The following is an 18,659-nucleotide window of genomic DNA, read 5'->3' on the forward strand; positions in this document are numbered from 1 at the left end:
CATAAAGTAAGTATAAACAAATTCAAAGAGTGAAATAATGCGAAGAATGTATTCGGACAACTATGCAACAATATTAGACACTTATAGCAAAATCTAACTAGAAAACCTCTTATAGTTTTAGGTTTTACATTTATGTATATCATATATTTTGAGTTAATTTTTCTTTTAAAAAATTTTTTAAAAAATTTTTATTTATTTTTGAGACAGCGAGAGAGAGAGAGAGAGAGTGAGAGCATGAGCAGGGGAAGGGCAGAGAGAGAGAGGACACAGAATCCGAAGCAGGCTCCCAGCTCCAAGCTGTGAGCACAGAGCCTGACGCGGGGCTCGAACTCACAAACTGTGAGATCATGACCCGAGCTGAAGTCGGACACTTAACCGACTGAGCCACCCAGGCGCCCCAGAGTTAATTTTTCTATATTGTATGACATATAGATCAAAGCTCTATTAATATGGATATCTAATTGCTGTGGAGCCTATCTTTCTCCACTGAATATGTAACTTAACCTTATTGCAACTTTGGGAAGGATCAATTGAAAATATATGTATAAGTCTCCTTCTCTATTCTGTTCGGTTAATCTCTTGTCTATCTTTATAGCAATAGTACATTCTGTTGATTTACTGTACATAATATTTATATTTCACTTTACTAGGGTAAAGGATGCCCAGCTAGCTGGTGAAACAACTTCTGGGTGTGTCTGTGAGGGTGTTGCCAGAATAGAGTAGCATTTGAATCAGTAGACTGAGTAAAGAATATCTACCCTCACCCATGCGGGTGGGCATCAACCAATCTGTTCAGGGCTCAAACAGAACAAAAAGGCAGAGGAAGGTTGACGCCTGCTTTCTTGAGCTGGGGCATCGATTTTCTCCTGCCCACAAGTGACCCGAGCTCCCAGTTCTGGGGCCCTTGTACTCCAGGACTTACAGCAGCTGTGCCGCCTTCTTGCTCTCTCAGACCTTTGGTCTCCAACTGAAGACTGTTACACCATCAGCTCCCCTGGTTCTCAAGCTGTCAGACACTGAATTTATACTACTGTCTTTCCCTGTTCTCCAGCTTGCAGACAGTTATTGTGGGACTTCCTGGCCTCCAGCACTATGTGAGACAATTTCTATATTAAATCTCCTCTTATATATATCTCTATATATCCTATTAGTTCTGTTTCTCTGGAGAACCCTAATACTCTGTAATTTTATAATAAATCTTTAAGTCCAGTAGTGTAAGTTTCCCAACTTGGTTCTTTTTCAGAGTTGTTTTAGGTATTCTACATCTTTTGCGATCCATATGAATTTCAGAATCAGCTTGCCAATTTTATAAAAAACCTACTGTAATTTTGCTTGGGATTGTATTGCATCTACAGATGAATGTTGGGGGGAACTGACATCTTAAAACAGAGTCTTCTGATCCACGAACATGGTGTATTTCTCCATCCGTGAACATGGTGTATTTCTCCATTTATTTAGTCCTTCTTTAAGTTCTTGCAGTAATGTTTCATAGGTTTCAGTTTATAGGTCTTGCACATCTTTTGTCAGATTTATTCCTAAGCATTCCATATTATTTGATGCTACTGTAAATTGTATTTTTAAAATTTTAATTTCTAATTGCTTATTACTAAAATGTAAAAACACAATTGATTGTAAAATAATCACCTGGGGGGAGGGGCGCCTGGGTGGTTCAGTCGGTTCAGCGTGCGACTTTGGCTCAGGTCACGACCTCATAGTTCTTGGGTTCGAGCCCCACATCAGGCTGTGTGCTGACAGCTCAGAGCCTGGAGCCTGCTTCGGATTATGTGTCTCCCTCTCTCTCTGCCCAAGAGAGCTTACTCTCTCTCTCTCTCTCTCAAAAAAAGTAAACATTATTTATTTATTTTTTTAAATAACCACCTGGTATCAGGCAACCTTGCCAACTCATTTATTAGTTCTAAAAGCTTTTTTTTATAAATCTCATGGTGTTTTCTACACAATCTTCTTCAAACAAACAAAATATAACTTCTTCCTTTCCAATCTGGATGGATTTTATTATTTTTCTTGCCTAATTGCAATGATTAGAACCTCCAGTAAAATGTTGAATAGAAAGGGTGAAAGCAGCCATCCTCATCATGTTTCTAACCTTAAAAAAAATTTGATCTTTCACCACTGTGTATGACATTAGCTGTAGGATTTTTGTATATGGCATTTATCTGGTTGATGAAATTCCCTTGTCCCAGTTTGCTGAAAGGTTTTGTTTTTTCTTCCAAATCAGGAATGGAAATTGGATTTTGTCAAATGATTTTCTGCGTCTATTGAAATGATTATGTTTTTTTTTTTTCATTTTACTCTGTTAATGTGGTGAATTACATTGATTTTCAAATGTTAAGATAACTTTGCATTTGTAGGATATAGTCCCACTTGACCATGATATATTATCCTTTCTATACACTGTTGTATTTGATTTGTTAAAATTTCACTTAGAATTTTTACATATATGTTCATAATTGATACTGTTCTGTAGTTTTATTTACTTGCAATATCTTTACGTGATTTTGGTATCAAAGTAATGCTGGCCCCACAGAGTGAGTTGAGAAGTATTCTCTCCTCATTAATTTTCTGGAAGATTTTGTGTGGAATTGATATTCTTTCTTTCCTAAATGCTTTATAGAATTCAGCAGAGTTTGGCATTCATGACTTAAGGTTAGGGCAAACATTTGTTAGATAGGACACAAAAACATGGTAAAAAAGATTGATAAGTTGGACTTCATTAAAATTAAGAACTTCTCTTCTTTGAAAGAGAGCAAAAGGCAAACTACACACTGTTAATAGAGCAAAAAGGCAAACTACAAACTGAAGGAATATATTTGCAAAACCAAATCTGATTAAACACCTGTATTTAAGATATGTAAAGAACTTTCAAAAACGTACTAATAAAAAAACCAGTAACACGTAGGTAAAAAGTTTGAACAGACGTTTTGCCAAAAAAGACACATAGATGACAATAAGCACACGAAGAGGCATTTGATATCAGTCGTCATTAGGTAAATGTAAATTACAACCACAGTAAGATAATGTATTTTGTTAGAATATCTAAAATTAAAAGTGCTAATGTAGTGCAACTGAAACTCTCATACAATTCTATTGGGAATGTAAAATGGTAGACTATCTTAGGAAAACAATTTAGCAGTTTCTTTAAAAGTTAAACATGTATGTCCCATATAATCCAGCCATTCTACTCCTATGTATTCACCCAAGATAAATTATTCTACTCCTATGTATTCACCCAAGATAAATTAAAGTATATGTCCACATGAAGACTTATAAGCAAATATTCATAGTAGCCTTATTGAACTAGCCAAAAACTGAAAACAACCTAAAGGTTGATCAATAGGTATAAATACAGCCATATGTAGAATACTACTCAGCAATAAAAAAAAAACTATTGAAACATGAAACATGGATTAATCTAAAAATTATTATGCTAAGTGAAAGAAGGCAAAAAAAAGAGTACAGACTGCATGAGAACATTATAGAAAATTTTATAAAATACAAATTAATCTATAATGAGAGAAGGCACATAAGTCATTGTCTGGAAATAGATGGGCAAGGAGAGGTGGGAGAGAAGGATTACAAAGGGGCATGCTGAAACTTTGAAGATAATGGATATGTTCAATATCATGATTGTGGTGATGGCCTCAGGGGTGTGTGTTTATGTGTATATTATATTTTTAAAAATTCATTGTACATTTAAATATATACAGTTCATTATATGTCAATTTTTCTTCAATAAAGCTGATAAAAATTTAAATACATTAAATATATCATAAGGTAAAAACTCAAATAATAAATGAAGAGAAGATAATTTGCCACAGTATAGATTATAAAGAATTAGGATTCAGTAAATATGCAGATCCCCTAAAAATCAATAAGAAAATAGCTAAGAACTCAATAGAAAAGTGGGTTAAAATAATAAATAGAAATTTCATATATAAGGATGCATAAGTGGCTCTCAAATATATGCACTTATATTCAATTTCTTTAGTATGACAATTAAACCACTTTCCAGGTTGGTTAAAATGGAAAAATTAAAGAACAGTAAGTGTACATGAGGATGTGGGGCAATAGGAATTGGCTATAAGTTGGTATAACCACTTTTGGAAACAGTTTGCTACATACAGGAAAATTGAACACACTTAAATTCTACACCCCCACAATTCCACAATTAACTATATACCTAAATAATTGTCAAATATGTGTGTTTATAAGCAAGAATACTTATTGCCACATTGTTTAAAAATCATAGAAACAGTCTGCAAATCAGTATATCCATATATTAACAGTATAAAAGTATATAAAAGTATATAAGCTATGGTATATTCATATAAGAGTATACTCATATTACAAATATGTAAAATGAATGAGTTATAGTATATATATCCACATGATTGTAACTCAAAAACAATGTTAGAGTGAAGGAAGCAAGTTACAGAATAATTCTTACAAATTGTTATAAATTTCAAAACCAGGCAAAACTGAGGAGTGTATTTTAAGAGCTATATATATGCTTAGGTAGCAAAATACAAATAAAAACAAAAGCCCCACAATAAATATAAAAGAAAGCAAGAGAATGACTAATTCAGGGTACTATGTATCTTTAGATAGGGACAATGAATGAGAAGGTCTCATAGCATGCATCTGAGATACCGTAATATTCTGTTTCTGGTCTGGATATGGGTACATTAATTTTGGTTTATTACCATTATTGAATTTGTACACTTATATTTTACACATTCTTTGTTAGATATACTTTATTTAACAATTTTGGAACACTTAGTAGAAAATATGGAGAAAGGTGACAGATGGTGTGGGAGATTGGCTACACGGCTAATGCAGTTGTCTACACAAAAGACATCTAAAGACCTATAGCTCTGTGTTATCCGTAAGTTGGGGGGTGGGTATGGTGGGTGGCTTGAATAATTATTTGAAGTAAATGAGTTAATGTAAGGGCTTTGCATAGTATATGGCCCAAGGTAAGACTCAATAATTGTTAAGTTTTCCACCTTCAACTCTTTTCTCACTGATTCCCTTATTCTATATAAGGAGATAGCAGAGAATGAATATACTAGATAAATTTTCAGTACCAATTCCAGAAGTCCAGTACTATCCTAAGTATTCTCAAAGGTTGCCTGACCAATCTTGTATTGGGACTGTTAGTTTGGCTTTGAAGGCAACACAGTAGGGTAGTGGTTCTCAAACTTAAGTGTGCATAAGGATCACACTTAAGTTAAACACGAGGATTACACACATACATAAGGATCATACTTTGTTAAGAGGAAGATTAATTAGAATTCACACAGAAGATTCTGATTTAATAAACTTGAATTGGACCCAGGAATCTGCATTTTTAAAATTTATTTATTTTGAGAGAGAGTGAGCATGCATGGGGTGGGGAGGGGCAGAGAGAGAGTACGAGAGAGAATCCCAAGCAGGCTCCATGCTGTCAGCTCAGAGCCTGACACGGGGCTTGATCTCAGGAACCGTGAAATCCTGACCTGAGCCGAGATTAAAAGTTGGATGCTTAATGGACAGAGCCCCCCAGGCACCCGCCCCCCACCAGGAATCTGCATTTTTAAAACAAACACTCCCCAATCATATCCATGCAGATGGTCTAGACTAGACTTTTGGAAATGCTGGTTTTAAGGATTAAATTTCTGGAATGCGACTGATCTGGGTTCAGATGAAGTATATCTAGTTCTTTATTTCCTAGGTATAAAATCTTGGGACAGTTATTTTACCTCTCTATGACTCATGTTCATCTTATGAAATGGGACTGTAACAATTCCCACTTTATAGGACTGCTGTGTGAGTTACATGAAGTGATATATTTTAAAGGTTAGTGCAGAGCCTGGTATGTAGAGAATCTTCTGTCTCTGTTCAAGAGAACTCTTGACAGTGGTGGTGTTAGTGGTGGTGGTGGTGCTGATTTTGTAGTCAATCCAGCTTCTTAACTCCCTACAAAAAATTGATTCAAATGCCTATTACATGCATTTTAGTATCCAAGGTCCTCCTTATGATTTCAAACAAATTTCTGATGGGTTTATATTTTCATGGACCTTCCTGGGTCTGATTTTGTGCTTCTGAGCAATTTTTGTCCCTTATTGTATAATATCTTATGACTTTTCACTTCTTTGCTATAATTTTAAGGCAAAGGTAAAAATGGCTCTTTATACATTATCATTTCCTTCAGAGCAATCACAAATACAAAGCTGTTGCATGTAGCAAAAATTTAGTTGAAGATTTGGTGCCAAGATTAAATGCCATGTAGGACACAACTTGGAATCACAGGTTAGATTTTTTAGCTGCCATTGTCTGTACCACTCCATATAAAAACCTTAGTCTCCTGACATCTTGCTAATTCTTTCCTTCCATCTCCCTTATTCCCTACCTCCTGGATTACTCTGAAATTTTGAATTCCCCCTTAATTAAACTGAGCAATTAAGCTCTCTCTAGCTACTCTTAAACTTGCAGAGCTACTTATTAAAAAGAAAAAAAAAACCCAGTACCTTTTATATAGCAAGATTCATCACTTCTTAGAGAAAGCCAGAGATAGAAAGACAGAAAGAAAGACATAAAGAAAGACAGAAAGAGAGAAGGAGTGAGGAAGGGAGGAAGAGTGAAGGAAGCAGAGAGAGAAAGAAAGAAGACAGAAAGAAAAAAGAAAAAAAGAAATTGAAAAATGACCTTAACTTTCTACCATGGTTCTGCCACATTCCACACATATTATTCAAATAACCCCTTCCTTCAAGTTCCAGATCACAAAAACTAAAAAATCATATTTAACTTCATTCTCTTTAGTTGGATACTGGATAGTTTTTTAACAGAATAATTTAGAAGAAAATTAAACTACCTTTTCCTCCTTTATCCTGTTTCCAGGAAATCAGTGTTTCCAAATAATGAGTTTTAGTGGAAAGAATTTCTAACACACCTGTGTGAAGTGTAGAGCACTTGAAAGCCTGGGTTTTGGTCCTGGTGTTGCCTCAGAAAATTTAACAAATCACTTAACCTAACTCTCTTCTATTTTTAAAACAGGGAAAATGGGGTGAGGTGTATTAGTTTTCTATTGCTGCTGTAACAAGTTACCACATGCTTGGTGGCTTTTAAAATGACACAAAATTAGGCACCTGGGTGGCTTAGTCGGTTAAGTGCCCGACTTCAGCTCAGGTCATGATCTCACAGTTTGGGAGTTCAAGTCCCCCATCAGGCTCTGTCTGTGCTGACAGCTCAGAGCCTGGATCCTGCTTCAGATTCTGTGTCTCCCTCTCTCTGCCCCTCCCCTGCTCACTTTCTGTCTCTCTCTCAAAAAAATAGGGGCGCCTGGGTGGCGCAGCCGGTTAAGCGTCCGACTTCAGCCAGGTCACGATCTCGCGGTCTGTGAGTTCGAGCCCCGCGTCAGGCTCTGGACTGATGGCTCAGAGCCTGGAGCCTGTTTCCGATTCTGTGTCTCCCTCTCTCTTCTCTGCCCCTCCCCCGTTCATGCTCTGTCTCTCTCTGTCCCAAAAATAAATAAACGTTGAAAAAAAAAATTAAAAAAAAAAATAAATAAAATAAACACTTAGGGGCGCCTGGGTGGCACAGTCGGTTAAGCATCCGACTTCAGCCAGGTCACGATCTCGCGGTCCGTGAGTTCGAGCCCCGCGTCAGGCTCCGGGCTGATGGCTCAGAGCCTGGAGCCTGTTTCCGATTCCGTGTCTCCCTCTCTCTCTGCCCCTCCCCTGTTCATGCTCTGTCTCTCTCTGTCCCAAAAATAAAAATAAACGTTGAAAAAAAAAATTTAAAAAAAAAAGAAAAAAAAACACTTAAATACATAAATAATAAGTAAAATGACACAAAATTATTACCTTACAGTTCAGTAGGTCAGAAATCTGACCTGGGTCTCACTGGGTTAAGATCAAGGTGTCAGCATTGTCGTGTTCCTTTCTGAAGACTCTAGGAGAAAGTCGGTTTCTTTGTCCTTTCTGGCTTCTAGAGGCTGCCCACATTGCTAGGCTCCTGGCTCCATTTCTCCATGTTTAATGTCAGCAATGATGTAGAGTCCTCACATTGCATCACTCTCAACTTCTGTGTTTCCCTCTTCCACTGTTAAGGACCCTTGTGACTACGTTGGACCCACAAAGATAGTGCAGGATAATTTCCCTATTTTAATGTCAGCTAATTAGCAACCTTAATTCCATCTGCAATCTTAATTTCCCTTTGTTAACTTAGGTAACATAGTCACAGATTCTGGTAGTTAAGACTTGGACATCTTTGGGAGGACATTATTCTGTCTACCACATCAGGTAACAGAATATTTCTCACATATTTAACCAAAAAATTCTATGATTTTATGATAAAGTCCATCACATTTGGGTGGTAGGGAGGAGAAGGAGTTCTTTACAGTACCACTGAGGAGAAATACTTGTGTTTACTAACACTGTTAAATAAATTTTTTTTTAGTGGACATTTTTCTTCTACTGAGTGCTTAACTTCTAGTTCATCTAGAAGATGGGAAATTTCTTCTTCTCCACTGATGAGTCCCAGGACTGCTAACTAATTGCCTTCTCCTGGGTAAGAAGCAGAAACTGAACCCAAGATAGGCCAATGGAATTCTCTGATTAGAAACTGAATTGTGGGAAAAGAACAAGACTGAAAACAATCTATATTTTGCTGTTCCATTGGCTATCATACGGAAAATGTCGATCAGCAACAACTATTTCGACTCTTTGGAGCTGCCTGGCTCTGGAATGCGCCAAGCCTGATTCTTTAGCTTTCTTTTCTTTCCTACAAGCATCTGTATATTCTGCCATATTTTGCTTTTATTTGTTAACTCCTGGCATGCACTCAGTCAAATTAGTACCCTCTCATTCTTTTTGACCTCGGTTACCGCATTTCCTGTTTTTCTCCCAGCTTGTCTGACAGTTCCAGGCTTTTACCACACCAGGCTCCTTCTTGGACCCCCTTTCTTTTCCCTGTTCTATAACTGTCCATTCTCGGCAGCTTTTTCATTCTTTACATTTTCAGTGAGATTTCATTCAGAGCTGTGGCTTTGGCTCTCATCTTTACACGGAATTCACAACTTCTGTATTCATCTAACTCGACATTTGCCTGCTATTCATCATCTGCATTTACACTACCAATTCAACCTCACTATGACCCAAGTCATACGCCTCCCATTAATTTAAAAACTAGTTTCTCTCCTTCCTTCCTGACTTCTGTTATCCAGTCACCCAGGATGGAAAATTGATTGAAAGCAGTATTTCTTATTTTCAATGTATGGGGTATCTGTTGCTTTTGTCTACCCTATTTGACAATTTCTTCTAGAAAACTGCACTTCTCTCATTCCATATCAGTCATGGTAGCTTGCTTCCTCTCTTCACAGGAATGGTCATGTGGATTATACAGAACCAGTATGTATAATTATTTATAATATTTAGAATTTAATGTTTATTATATTATTATAATTATATAAATGAAACATAAATACTATAATATTTACTTTTTAATGTTTATTTATTTTTGAGAGAGAGAGCAAGGGAGGAGGGGCAGAGAGAAAGGGAGAGGAGAGAACCCCAAGTAGGCTCCACACTGACAGCACAGAGCCTGATGCGGGGCTTGAACCCATGAACCATGACCAAAACCAAGAGCTTGATGCTTAACTGACTAAGCCACCCAGGCACCCCATACTATAATATGTATAATGTATGGATATTGGGAAAGAGAAGGCATTGTTCTTCAGGTTGCTAAGCTGGAAGTATATAAATCTGTCACATGGAGAGAGCCTGTTTGGCAAAACACAGTCAATATATAATAACAGATTTAGGACAGATAGCAGAGATAAATACCTTTGAACTCTTGGATCTACCTAAGCCTAAAGCCATGGACAATCTAAACTCTCCAGTTCTTTGACTCAAAAATTCTGCTAATGTTTTGTAAACTACTTTGAATTGGGCTTGTATCACTTGCTGCATTATATTAAAGAGCCTTAACAGTTACTAAATCCTATTGATTTTACATCCAAATGTCTCACATGTATCTTTTCTTCTCTCCCACTGCTGCTACACTACTCAATGACTTCATGTAGTTCTTCTATTACAACAACTACCTTACAGGTCTGCTTGCTGCCAATCTTATTTATGTTCATCATGTATGAACCATCACACTATCAAAGTTACCTTATTAATAAAATGTGAGGTTATATTACTCTTTTCCTTAAATATCCTCAACGGTTCTCTATTGCATGGTGAACAAAGCCCACTTTTTTTTTTTTAATGTGTTATTTATTTTTGAGAGAGACAGAGTGTGAGCAGGAAGGGCAGAGAGAGAGGGAGACACAGAACTGGAAGCAGGCGCCAGGCTTTGAGCTGACAGCATAGAGCCCCACGCAGGGCTTGAACCCACAAACCGTGAGATCATGACCTGAGCCGAAGTCGATGCTTAACTGACTGAGCCACCCAGGGCTTCCCCCAAATTAGCATTATCTAGTCTGAAACTGCCATTCATTCATTTATTCACTCATTCAGTAAATATGTATTGCATACTTACTATGTACCCTACATCATTCTGGATACAGTAAATATAGTGATGACAAAATAGCTTACATTTCAGTGGGAAGGTGGCAACTCTTACAACATCCTTTTATAACATCTGATCTAGTATGATCGAGGGATAACTGTCCTGCAAGACTCTGTTTATGCTGTTCTTAGTTCTCAGTAATCTTCCCCCATTTAACAGCAAAATCCAATGCTAAAATCTCCATGTGGTTGAGATTTAACAGCACTTTCCTTTACATTTCCTCAGTGGTTTGTTTATATATATATTATAGTACAAAGTAAACTTGTCTTATTTTACTTAATGACTTACATGTCCATCTCGCCTTACAGAGAAACTGAGGGAGGAGAACAGGTTTTATTAATCTTTGTACCCTTATTATGCTTTGCATACAGTAGGAACTCTCCGAATGATTATTGTAATAATATAAATACAAGAAAACACTGAACGTTATTGCAAGGTGGGCGTAGGGTTACAGTTACATAACAAAAGTTATCCTAAGTACTTTTCACAGATGATTTCATTTAATCCATATAACTTCACACTTTGGGAAACAAACAACAAGGGAAATTAAGTAATTTATGTGAAGGTCACAGATGGTGGCTATAACAGCACATAAATCCAGATTTTTCTGAATACGAAACTCAACCCTTTTCTAACTCATGACACTCCACTCTGGTTTGTTACTGTCAATACTATGAATGTAATTTTAATTTAGTGGGCCAGATGCACGTTGGCCAAAGATGGGCTTAAATTATAAAAGCTGAGATTTCATGAAAGCTCTTGCCCCATCTGTTCCATGATTTCATAAAGAAACAAATGTTTTCTAGATTTGGGTGTTCTTCTTGGTCTATAGGTACTGTCAAAAAATGCACAGCACAAAACTGAAAGAGTGGAAATTTAGCCATAGTTTTGATAAAACACACTAGTAAAACCTGAATATCCAAAAACAAACATATCTTTTCTGAGGAAATGTATTGCATATTAAGAGAGGAAAAAAGTTGTTGGTTTTGTTCTCTCCTCCATGCTTTCTCTTTTTTTTCTTAAATCACTTTCAGTTTGTATTCTAAATTTTACACAAGAGATAAGCTGCAATCCTACTGTTACTAACCCATTTTTGTTAATTTTGAGCAGATTTCTTAACCAGTCAACTATTTTAGTCTCTTCATCTGTAAAGAAATACCCAAAAAGATGAATACTGAACTTCAGATAATAAATTTGTTATCGAACAAAGGGGTTAGAATTATCCCCAAGTAGAAACTTGTACAAGTACTTCGTACTGTACTACAACGCTTTGAACAATTATAATATTTGTAACTTATTAACTATAAAATTACTTCCTCATTTCCAAAGTATTATTCTGCCCTTTGCTTGATATTTAATGTGGTATCATTTGGTTTAGGACACACAATACTGTGTAACAATGAAATATCAGACTCTGTGGACTACTAGTTATCATTCAAAATAATCATAATCTCATGATGGTTTAATAAATTTTTACTTGCACTTATTTTATGTAAAATGCAATATAAAAATAAATGACCTGGTCATCTTCTCCAATAATTATCAACTTCAGCTTATCTGTCCTGGTGATTGTAAACGAAAAACATTTCTGACATACATTACTTTTGAGGGTGTTTTGTTTTAAAAAGTCTTGGAAATCAAGTTGATGATAATAAAAACTACAAAGTAAATAGCAATAATAATTTACTAATTTTTCTCCACTTTTCCACTCTTGAGTGAAGAGAGAACTCTAGGAAGAAAAGGGCCAAGGTTCTTAGGTCCTAGGCATTATTCTTCTCATTGGTAAAATGGGGGTAATAAAACCTAATCTAATGAGGATTGAGATTACATTTGTCTTGCACAAAACGGCATAAAATCTAGTGCTCTGACACCATTTGAATGATCTTGGCCAAGTTACTTTACTTCTTTGAACTTTCATTTTACTCATTTGTAATATGGGGCTAGTCTTTCTAGCTTATGTAGGTGGTTGTGAGGGTCAGATTTGAAAAAAATGGCATGTGAAATGTTTTTTATAAAGTATTAGAAAATGTAGAACTAATTATTTCCAAAGCAAAATACAATTTTCTCTGCTACATAGTGCTGCAGATTCTTCGGTAAAATATTATATGGAAAAGGATTTAAAGTCTTTTCTCTATAGGATTCCCTTCTTACTGTGTCTGCTTTCCTAGGGAAACAAGATTTAGTTGTATATTTGTACTTGTCTAGGTTATAGGAAAGTCATCAGTGGCAAAGGATAGCAATTGTCTCATGTTAGTTAACGCTAATCATTCAAGAATAACTGAACAGTTAATGAAATTTCTGCCTCTTCTAGTATATAAAAAAACTTCGTGAAACATAGTTTTCTATGTGCTATAAATGATGGTCACCTATAGAGATTTCTTCTCTAATAATAAACAACCAACTTGTTGTTAATTAAATGATTGTGAATGTCAACTAATTGAAAACTATGAAACTATACTCTTAAAGTATAATCTTCCTTGAATCAGAGAAACATGTAAGCTAATATAAGAAACATATAATAGTAAAAGGAAGAAAGAAAAATCACAAGATATTTCTAATTGTTGATCATTTTTTTCTTTATTAGTAATTCATTTATTTTCTTAACCAGTGATAAAGTTAAATTGCAGAAGGGAGAAATTTTGTAAAGCTGAATATTTTGCTTATTAATTTTCCAGAATGTAGTTATGATGCATCTAACTCTGTAACAGTTGTCAACTGTCTCCTTTGAAAATTAATGATTTGCAACACAGATGGCTGCCCTCTTATTAGAGACCTAGAACTCAAAATCATGTTAAGGAATGGAACAAATTATGTTTATAACTACTCTTTTATTATTAAAGCTGGTCTCTAAAAAGGCACACATTTTAAACAACAGTATGAATATTCCAGGATTCTAGAAAGAGTCCCTCCAAAATAAAGTATATCAAAAAGTTGTCTTTAATTTGGTCTTATATGTGGCTTAATGCTATTTATTGAATTTTCCATGTATGTAGGGCAAATGTCACATCCACAACACAAAACTAAATGTGATTGGAAAGATGTGACATTGTTGCAACATTGTCACATGCTGACACAAAACCTTACATCTAGTCCAAACCCTTTTTTCTGTTATTTTCATAATACTTGGATTTCATGGGAACCCTCGAAACAATACAGTAGTTCCCCACCTCCCCCACTTATCCATGGGGGATATGTTCCAAGAATCCCAGTAGATGCCTAAAACCATGGATAGTATCAAACCCTGTGGATACAGTTTTCCTCTGCATCCATACATATGTTATAGTTTAATTTGTAAATTAGGTACAATAATAGATTGACAATAACTAATAATAAGATAGAATAATTATAACAATATATTGCAATAAAGTTATGTGAATGTGGTCTTTATCTAATCTTTTTGTTCTGTACTCACCCTCCTTGTGATGATGTAAGATGATAAAATGCCTTCCATGATGAGATGAAATAAGGTGAACGACGTAAATACTATGACTTGATTAGGCTTACTATTGACCTTCTGCTGATACATCAGGAGAATCATCTGCTTCCTGACCATGGGTAACTGAAACCATGGAAAGTAAAACTGTGGATAAGGGGGGACTATAGTATAATGAAATTCCCAAAAAAGTAAACTGTATCTCTTGTAGCTCAAGTCAAGGATTTCAAATGGTGAGAAAGCAATTTACCACAACAACATCCACAGGTTTCTGATCAATGTTATAGACAAATGGTGACTTTGGAGACCATCCACATAGGTTTAAATCCTGCTTCCACCAGATGATAGCTGTGTAACATAGGGTAAGTTGCTTAACTTTTCTGTCCCTCAGTTTTACCTGTCCCCACGTTAAATAATGACAGTAAAGCTACCTTATCTCCCAGGGTTTTGAGGATCAACGAGTTACTATTTGGAGTTACAGTACTTGGAATACGGTACACATAATATAAATGTTTGTTAAATTAATTTAACGTAATTGGTAATAAGTGGTTACTAAGAGTTTACTGAGGGCCTTCTTAGCACTCTGTTTTTGTCAGTAATGAAAAATATTTTTTTTTAAAAATCTGAAAAATTTCCTTGGCTTACTTTAAAGTCACCTGGTATCCATTAAACCTTACTGTGCCTGGTGCCTTGAGGACACCAAATACGTTTATGTGGTCTCGCCCTCAGGAACTTAAGTCTTTCTGCATTAAGTTTGGCACAAATGCTCGCAAAGTTAAAAGGAACGGTAACAAATAATACTACAGTGCCACATACCTGTAAGTAAAGCTATGTGAAAAATCAAGTGCTCTATAATGTATATTAATAAAACGCAATTATCAATTGTGAACGCATTTATTCTGACATCAACACAGAAAGCTGCTCAATCCAACGTCTCGCCATCAACAGACACTGTGCAGAAATGGTATTTTCCTTATCGCCACCTGGGAGACGTCTGATAAAACCTTGAGAGTGACCCCACAAAATCATGGCGAATGAAAACCGCACTGGAAACATGACGGGGCTTGCGACTGATGCCTGAGAACCGGGAGGACAACGTGGTGGGCTCAGCGAATACCTTGAATCTTCGGAATAAAGGGAGCTTCCGAGCCACGGTCGACATTAGGGACCAGGTTGTTTCCGCGGCTGAGGCTGACCAGTCCGCACTCGCCAGAGGCAAGAACTAGGGGGTTCCCCTCGCTTGGGATCTCCTATACGCACGTGCGGTTGCCCGGGCCTGCGGGGAGAAGGCGACCTTCGAGCGAGCAGCCGCGGGATTGCGGGGCACAAAGAAAGCAACCCGAGCCCCCTTGCGGCCTCCCGAGGCCCCGCTCCAGGGCTGCGAGACGACGGGTTCCTCGAAGCTAACGGTTCCCACGCCGCCTCCCGTATCTCTGGGATGAGCATCCGACCCAATCCCGGGCCACAACGCGCAGTTCGGCGGGCCGCAGAGTCGCCTGTCTGGGTTAGCCTGCACCGCCGCCCCCGAGTCAGGCCCCCTCACCCCACCGCCCTCGTCCAGGGCGACACGTCACTTCCGGCGCGCGCGCCCGCCCGCGGAGAAAGACCGCGGCCGGCGAGGGGGGCGAGCGAGGGGGGCGGGGCGGGGGAAAGGGGAGTGTCCGCCCTCTGCCGCCGCCGCCGCAGCTACCGCTGTAGCCCCCGGGGCTGGGGAGTTCGCTGTAGCCCTGCCCTCCGAACCGGCCCAGGCTGCTCGTCCGGACTCGGGGCGCCAGCGCCAGGAGCACCCACCGCTTTGACCGGTGCAGAAGCGGGACTTGCCTGAGCCTGTGGAGCGGCGGGGACGGCCCCGGCCCCCCTCCCCTCCCTGACCCCTTCTTTCCATCGCCCCAGTCATGGGGAACGCAGCGACCGCCAAGAAAGGCAGCGAGGTGGAGAGCGGTGAGTCAAGGGCCGGGTCTGGGTACCTACCGGGCGGGCCGGCGCGGAGCACCGATCGCCCCTCCGGGTCGGAGCCCCGAGGCCGCGGGCATGGTCCAGGCCTCGCAGCGGCCGCCGGGAGCTGCTCGAGGGGGCCCTGGGGACCAGCTGCCTTCCTCCTCCATCCCCCACCCCCCCCCCCCCCCCCGCCCCAGCTCCGGCGTGAGGGCCCAGCACGGAGGGCCGGATGGAGAGATCGAGGGAGAAGAGTGGTCCCCGAAATTCCCTTTCTCTATAGAGCGAGGGGGACGCACTCGCTAGAACAATTCCCCAAATATGGTCCGGATAAGAAGTCCATAGAACCATCCAAGCCCTTGCTTCCCCTACCCACGACCACCTCTTTGGGAGCCACAGGTAGTGCTGTGGGCAGAGTTGGCTCTTTTCCCTCCATCACTTGCGGCCAGCCCAACCTATCACAAGGTAAGGGGCTACTAGTCTGGCTTTCCGCAGGTAAGGTTAATTCTGAGCAAGCGGCTGTGTTTTAGAGACCCTTCCGTCTCTTCAGATTAGGAATGGAAGATATAACAAGACTAAAGTGCAACTTTCTCCTTGAAAAAAGCAAGGCAGGTTTGCCTTTTCTTGAGACATTCAAAACTCTCCTACGGTGTCTGTAAACTTAAAGGTCACTCAAAGTGCTTACAGAATATGGTGAATTTCTTCTGAAAGCTGAAAGTGCAGGCACCCTACATTTTACACCAAATAATAAAAAGTCATGCAAATTGAATTTCTTTATAGTTAAACAAATAAATAAGTAGATAAATAAATAAAATCAGGATAGCTGTGAAAGAAAAACTGGTGTGTCTTTGTCCGGTTCCTCTCAGAGTTTATAATTCAGAATGATCAGATAACAAATGGTATTTGTTTTATCACCAGGAGTAAATGACATCTCAGCACTTGAGGGAATGCCAGATCATTTATTTCCGTTTGTGTAAATAGTGTCTTTTAATGTTTCTATGTTTGTAACCTGTTTTAGGTTAATTTTGTAATTTGGCATGAAGGAAATAGCTTTTTTTTTTTTTTTTCTATATCAACAAAGCAGAATCAATTTGGAAAGATTTAGTCATTCATTTTGTTTAATGTGAATACTGAGATCAGATTATATGGTTTATGTTTCACCAGTAAGGTTTTAATTTTCAGGAGCCCCAGAAAAGTTTGAGATACTATCATACAAATTATCAATGACCATACTTTAGTATGTGATAGGGAAATTTTTAAAAGCCAATATAGAGGTAGAACTTTGTTATCTTTTCTTTTCCAACTGCAAAAATGTAGTAACTGTACAGAAAGTATAGGAATGTGAAAAGTGTAAAGAATTTTTTGTGTCTGATGAGTTATCATTTTGCCTTTTAAGGTAAAATGTACTAATTGTGTTACAAAAAAGTATGCTTGATAATTGAACCATATCAATGATTTTCATTAGCAAATACAGGCCTGTACAATGTTTATGTTTTTACATTGTAAAAAGAATGATAGTAGACTCTTCTCTGATCTGTATATTTCCATTATTAAGTTACCAAACTAATTCTCCCTTAGACAGTACTAATTTGAACCTCATAACTATGGGATAATCTCAGAATATTTACAGAAAACAGAATAAACTTTAAGTATGTATTTAAATTATTCCTACGAATAAATTCTTTCCTGAGCTTTAACTATTAGTGACAGTCTATTTAGTAAGTATGTTAGCCAGCTTTTTATGCAAGTTTATTTATGGCAACTGAAGGTCATTATAGTAGTTTGAATAAATGTTGTAAAGTGATAAAAGAAAATAGCAAATGATGTCTCATAGGGACAATTATTGAAATGTCACGTGTTGATCACTTTGTAATTTCATTTGGGGCAATGTTATCAGATGTGTGTTGCTGCTGTTCTATAGTTAATAAAGTTTATTGATATCTCTTAAAACTTAATGAAAGAACAGCTTTTACCATTACAGACCTAACTTCTGTTTACTTTTATTTTTTTAATTTTTTTACGTTTATTTATTTATTTTGAGAGAGAGAGAGAGCGCGTGCACGTGCAAGTGGGGTAGGGGCAAAGAGCGAGAGTGAGAGAGAGAGAAAGAGAGAGAATCCTAGGCAGGTTCCACACAACGCAGAGCCTGATGTGGGGCTCTAACTCACTAACCATGAGATCATGACCTTAGTTGAAGTTGGAGGCTTAACCGATTGAGCCACCCAGGTGCCCCTCTTCTGTTTATTTTTTAAAATTATTCTTGACAATATATACCTTTCAAAATTTGAATGTAGTTATTTAAACTTTAGCTGGTAGTAAGAGCATAAACTTTCAGAAACATAAGCGATCTTAGAGATCAGCCTGTATAATCATTCCATTTCAAAGTCAAAGAGCCTGACCTCTGAAGAAGTTGAAGGTGAGATCATATTATTACTGATAGCAGAGTAAGGAATAGAATCTGGTGCTCTGATTCCATTCTGCATCACTAAATAATCAATTAATACATACATTTTGAAAATGTCTATCAAGTATATTAGTTCTGTTTGGAGACTCGGTAGGTAAAACCTCAAGAAATTTACAGTGTAGTGTGAGAAAGAAAATGTACTTATTGAAGTTAACTGAAAAGTAAATTAGGATAACTGCTAACATTATGGAAAGTAAGATTAGAACTCTGAAAATGACCAACAGGAAAACGTTTGATTTGAAATGATGATTAAAA

The 18,659-nt window shown here is 37.8% G+C and overlaps 1 protein-coding gene across 1 annotated transcript in view; it reads left to right on the top strand.

The window, feature by feature from the left end:
• Positions 1 to 15,577: 15,577 nt before the first annotated feature.
• Positions 15,578 to 18,659, top strand: part of PRKACB (protein kinase cAMP-activated catalytic subunit beta) — a 126,931-nt gene continuing 123,849 nt past the window's right edge. The window contains exon 1 of the mRNA XM_045478043.1: positions 15,578 to 15,946. Within this exon, the coding sequence (XP_045333999.1) occupies positions 15,901 to 15,946 (46 nt within the window). The 5' untranslated portion in view covers positions 15,578 to 15,900. The remainder of the gene's footprint in view (positions 15,947 to 18,659) is intronic.

The sequence above is a fragment of the Leopardus geoffroyi genome, chromosome C1 (assembly GCF_018350155.1).
Source record: "Leopardus geoffroyi isolate Oge1 chromosome C1, O.geoffroyi_Oge1_pat1.0, whole genome shotgun sequence".
NCBI classification, from domain to species: Eukaryota; Metazoa; Chordata; class Mammalia; order Carnivora; family Felidae; genus Leopardus; species Leopardus geoffroyi.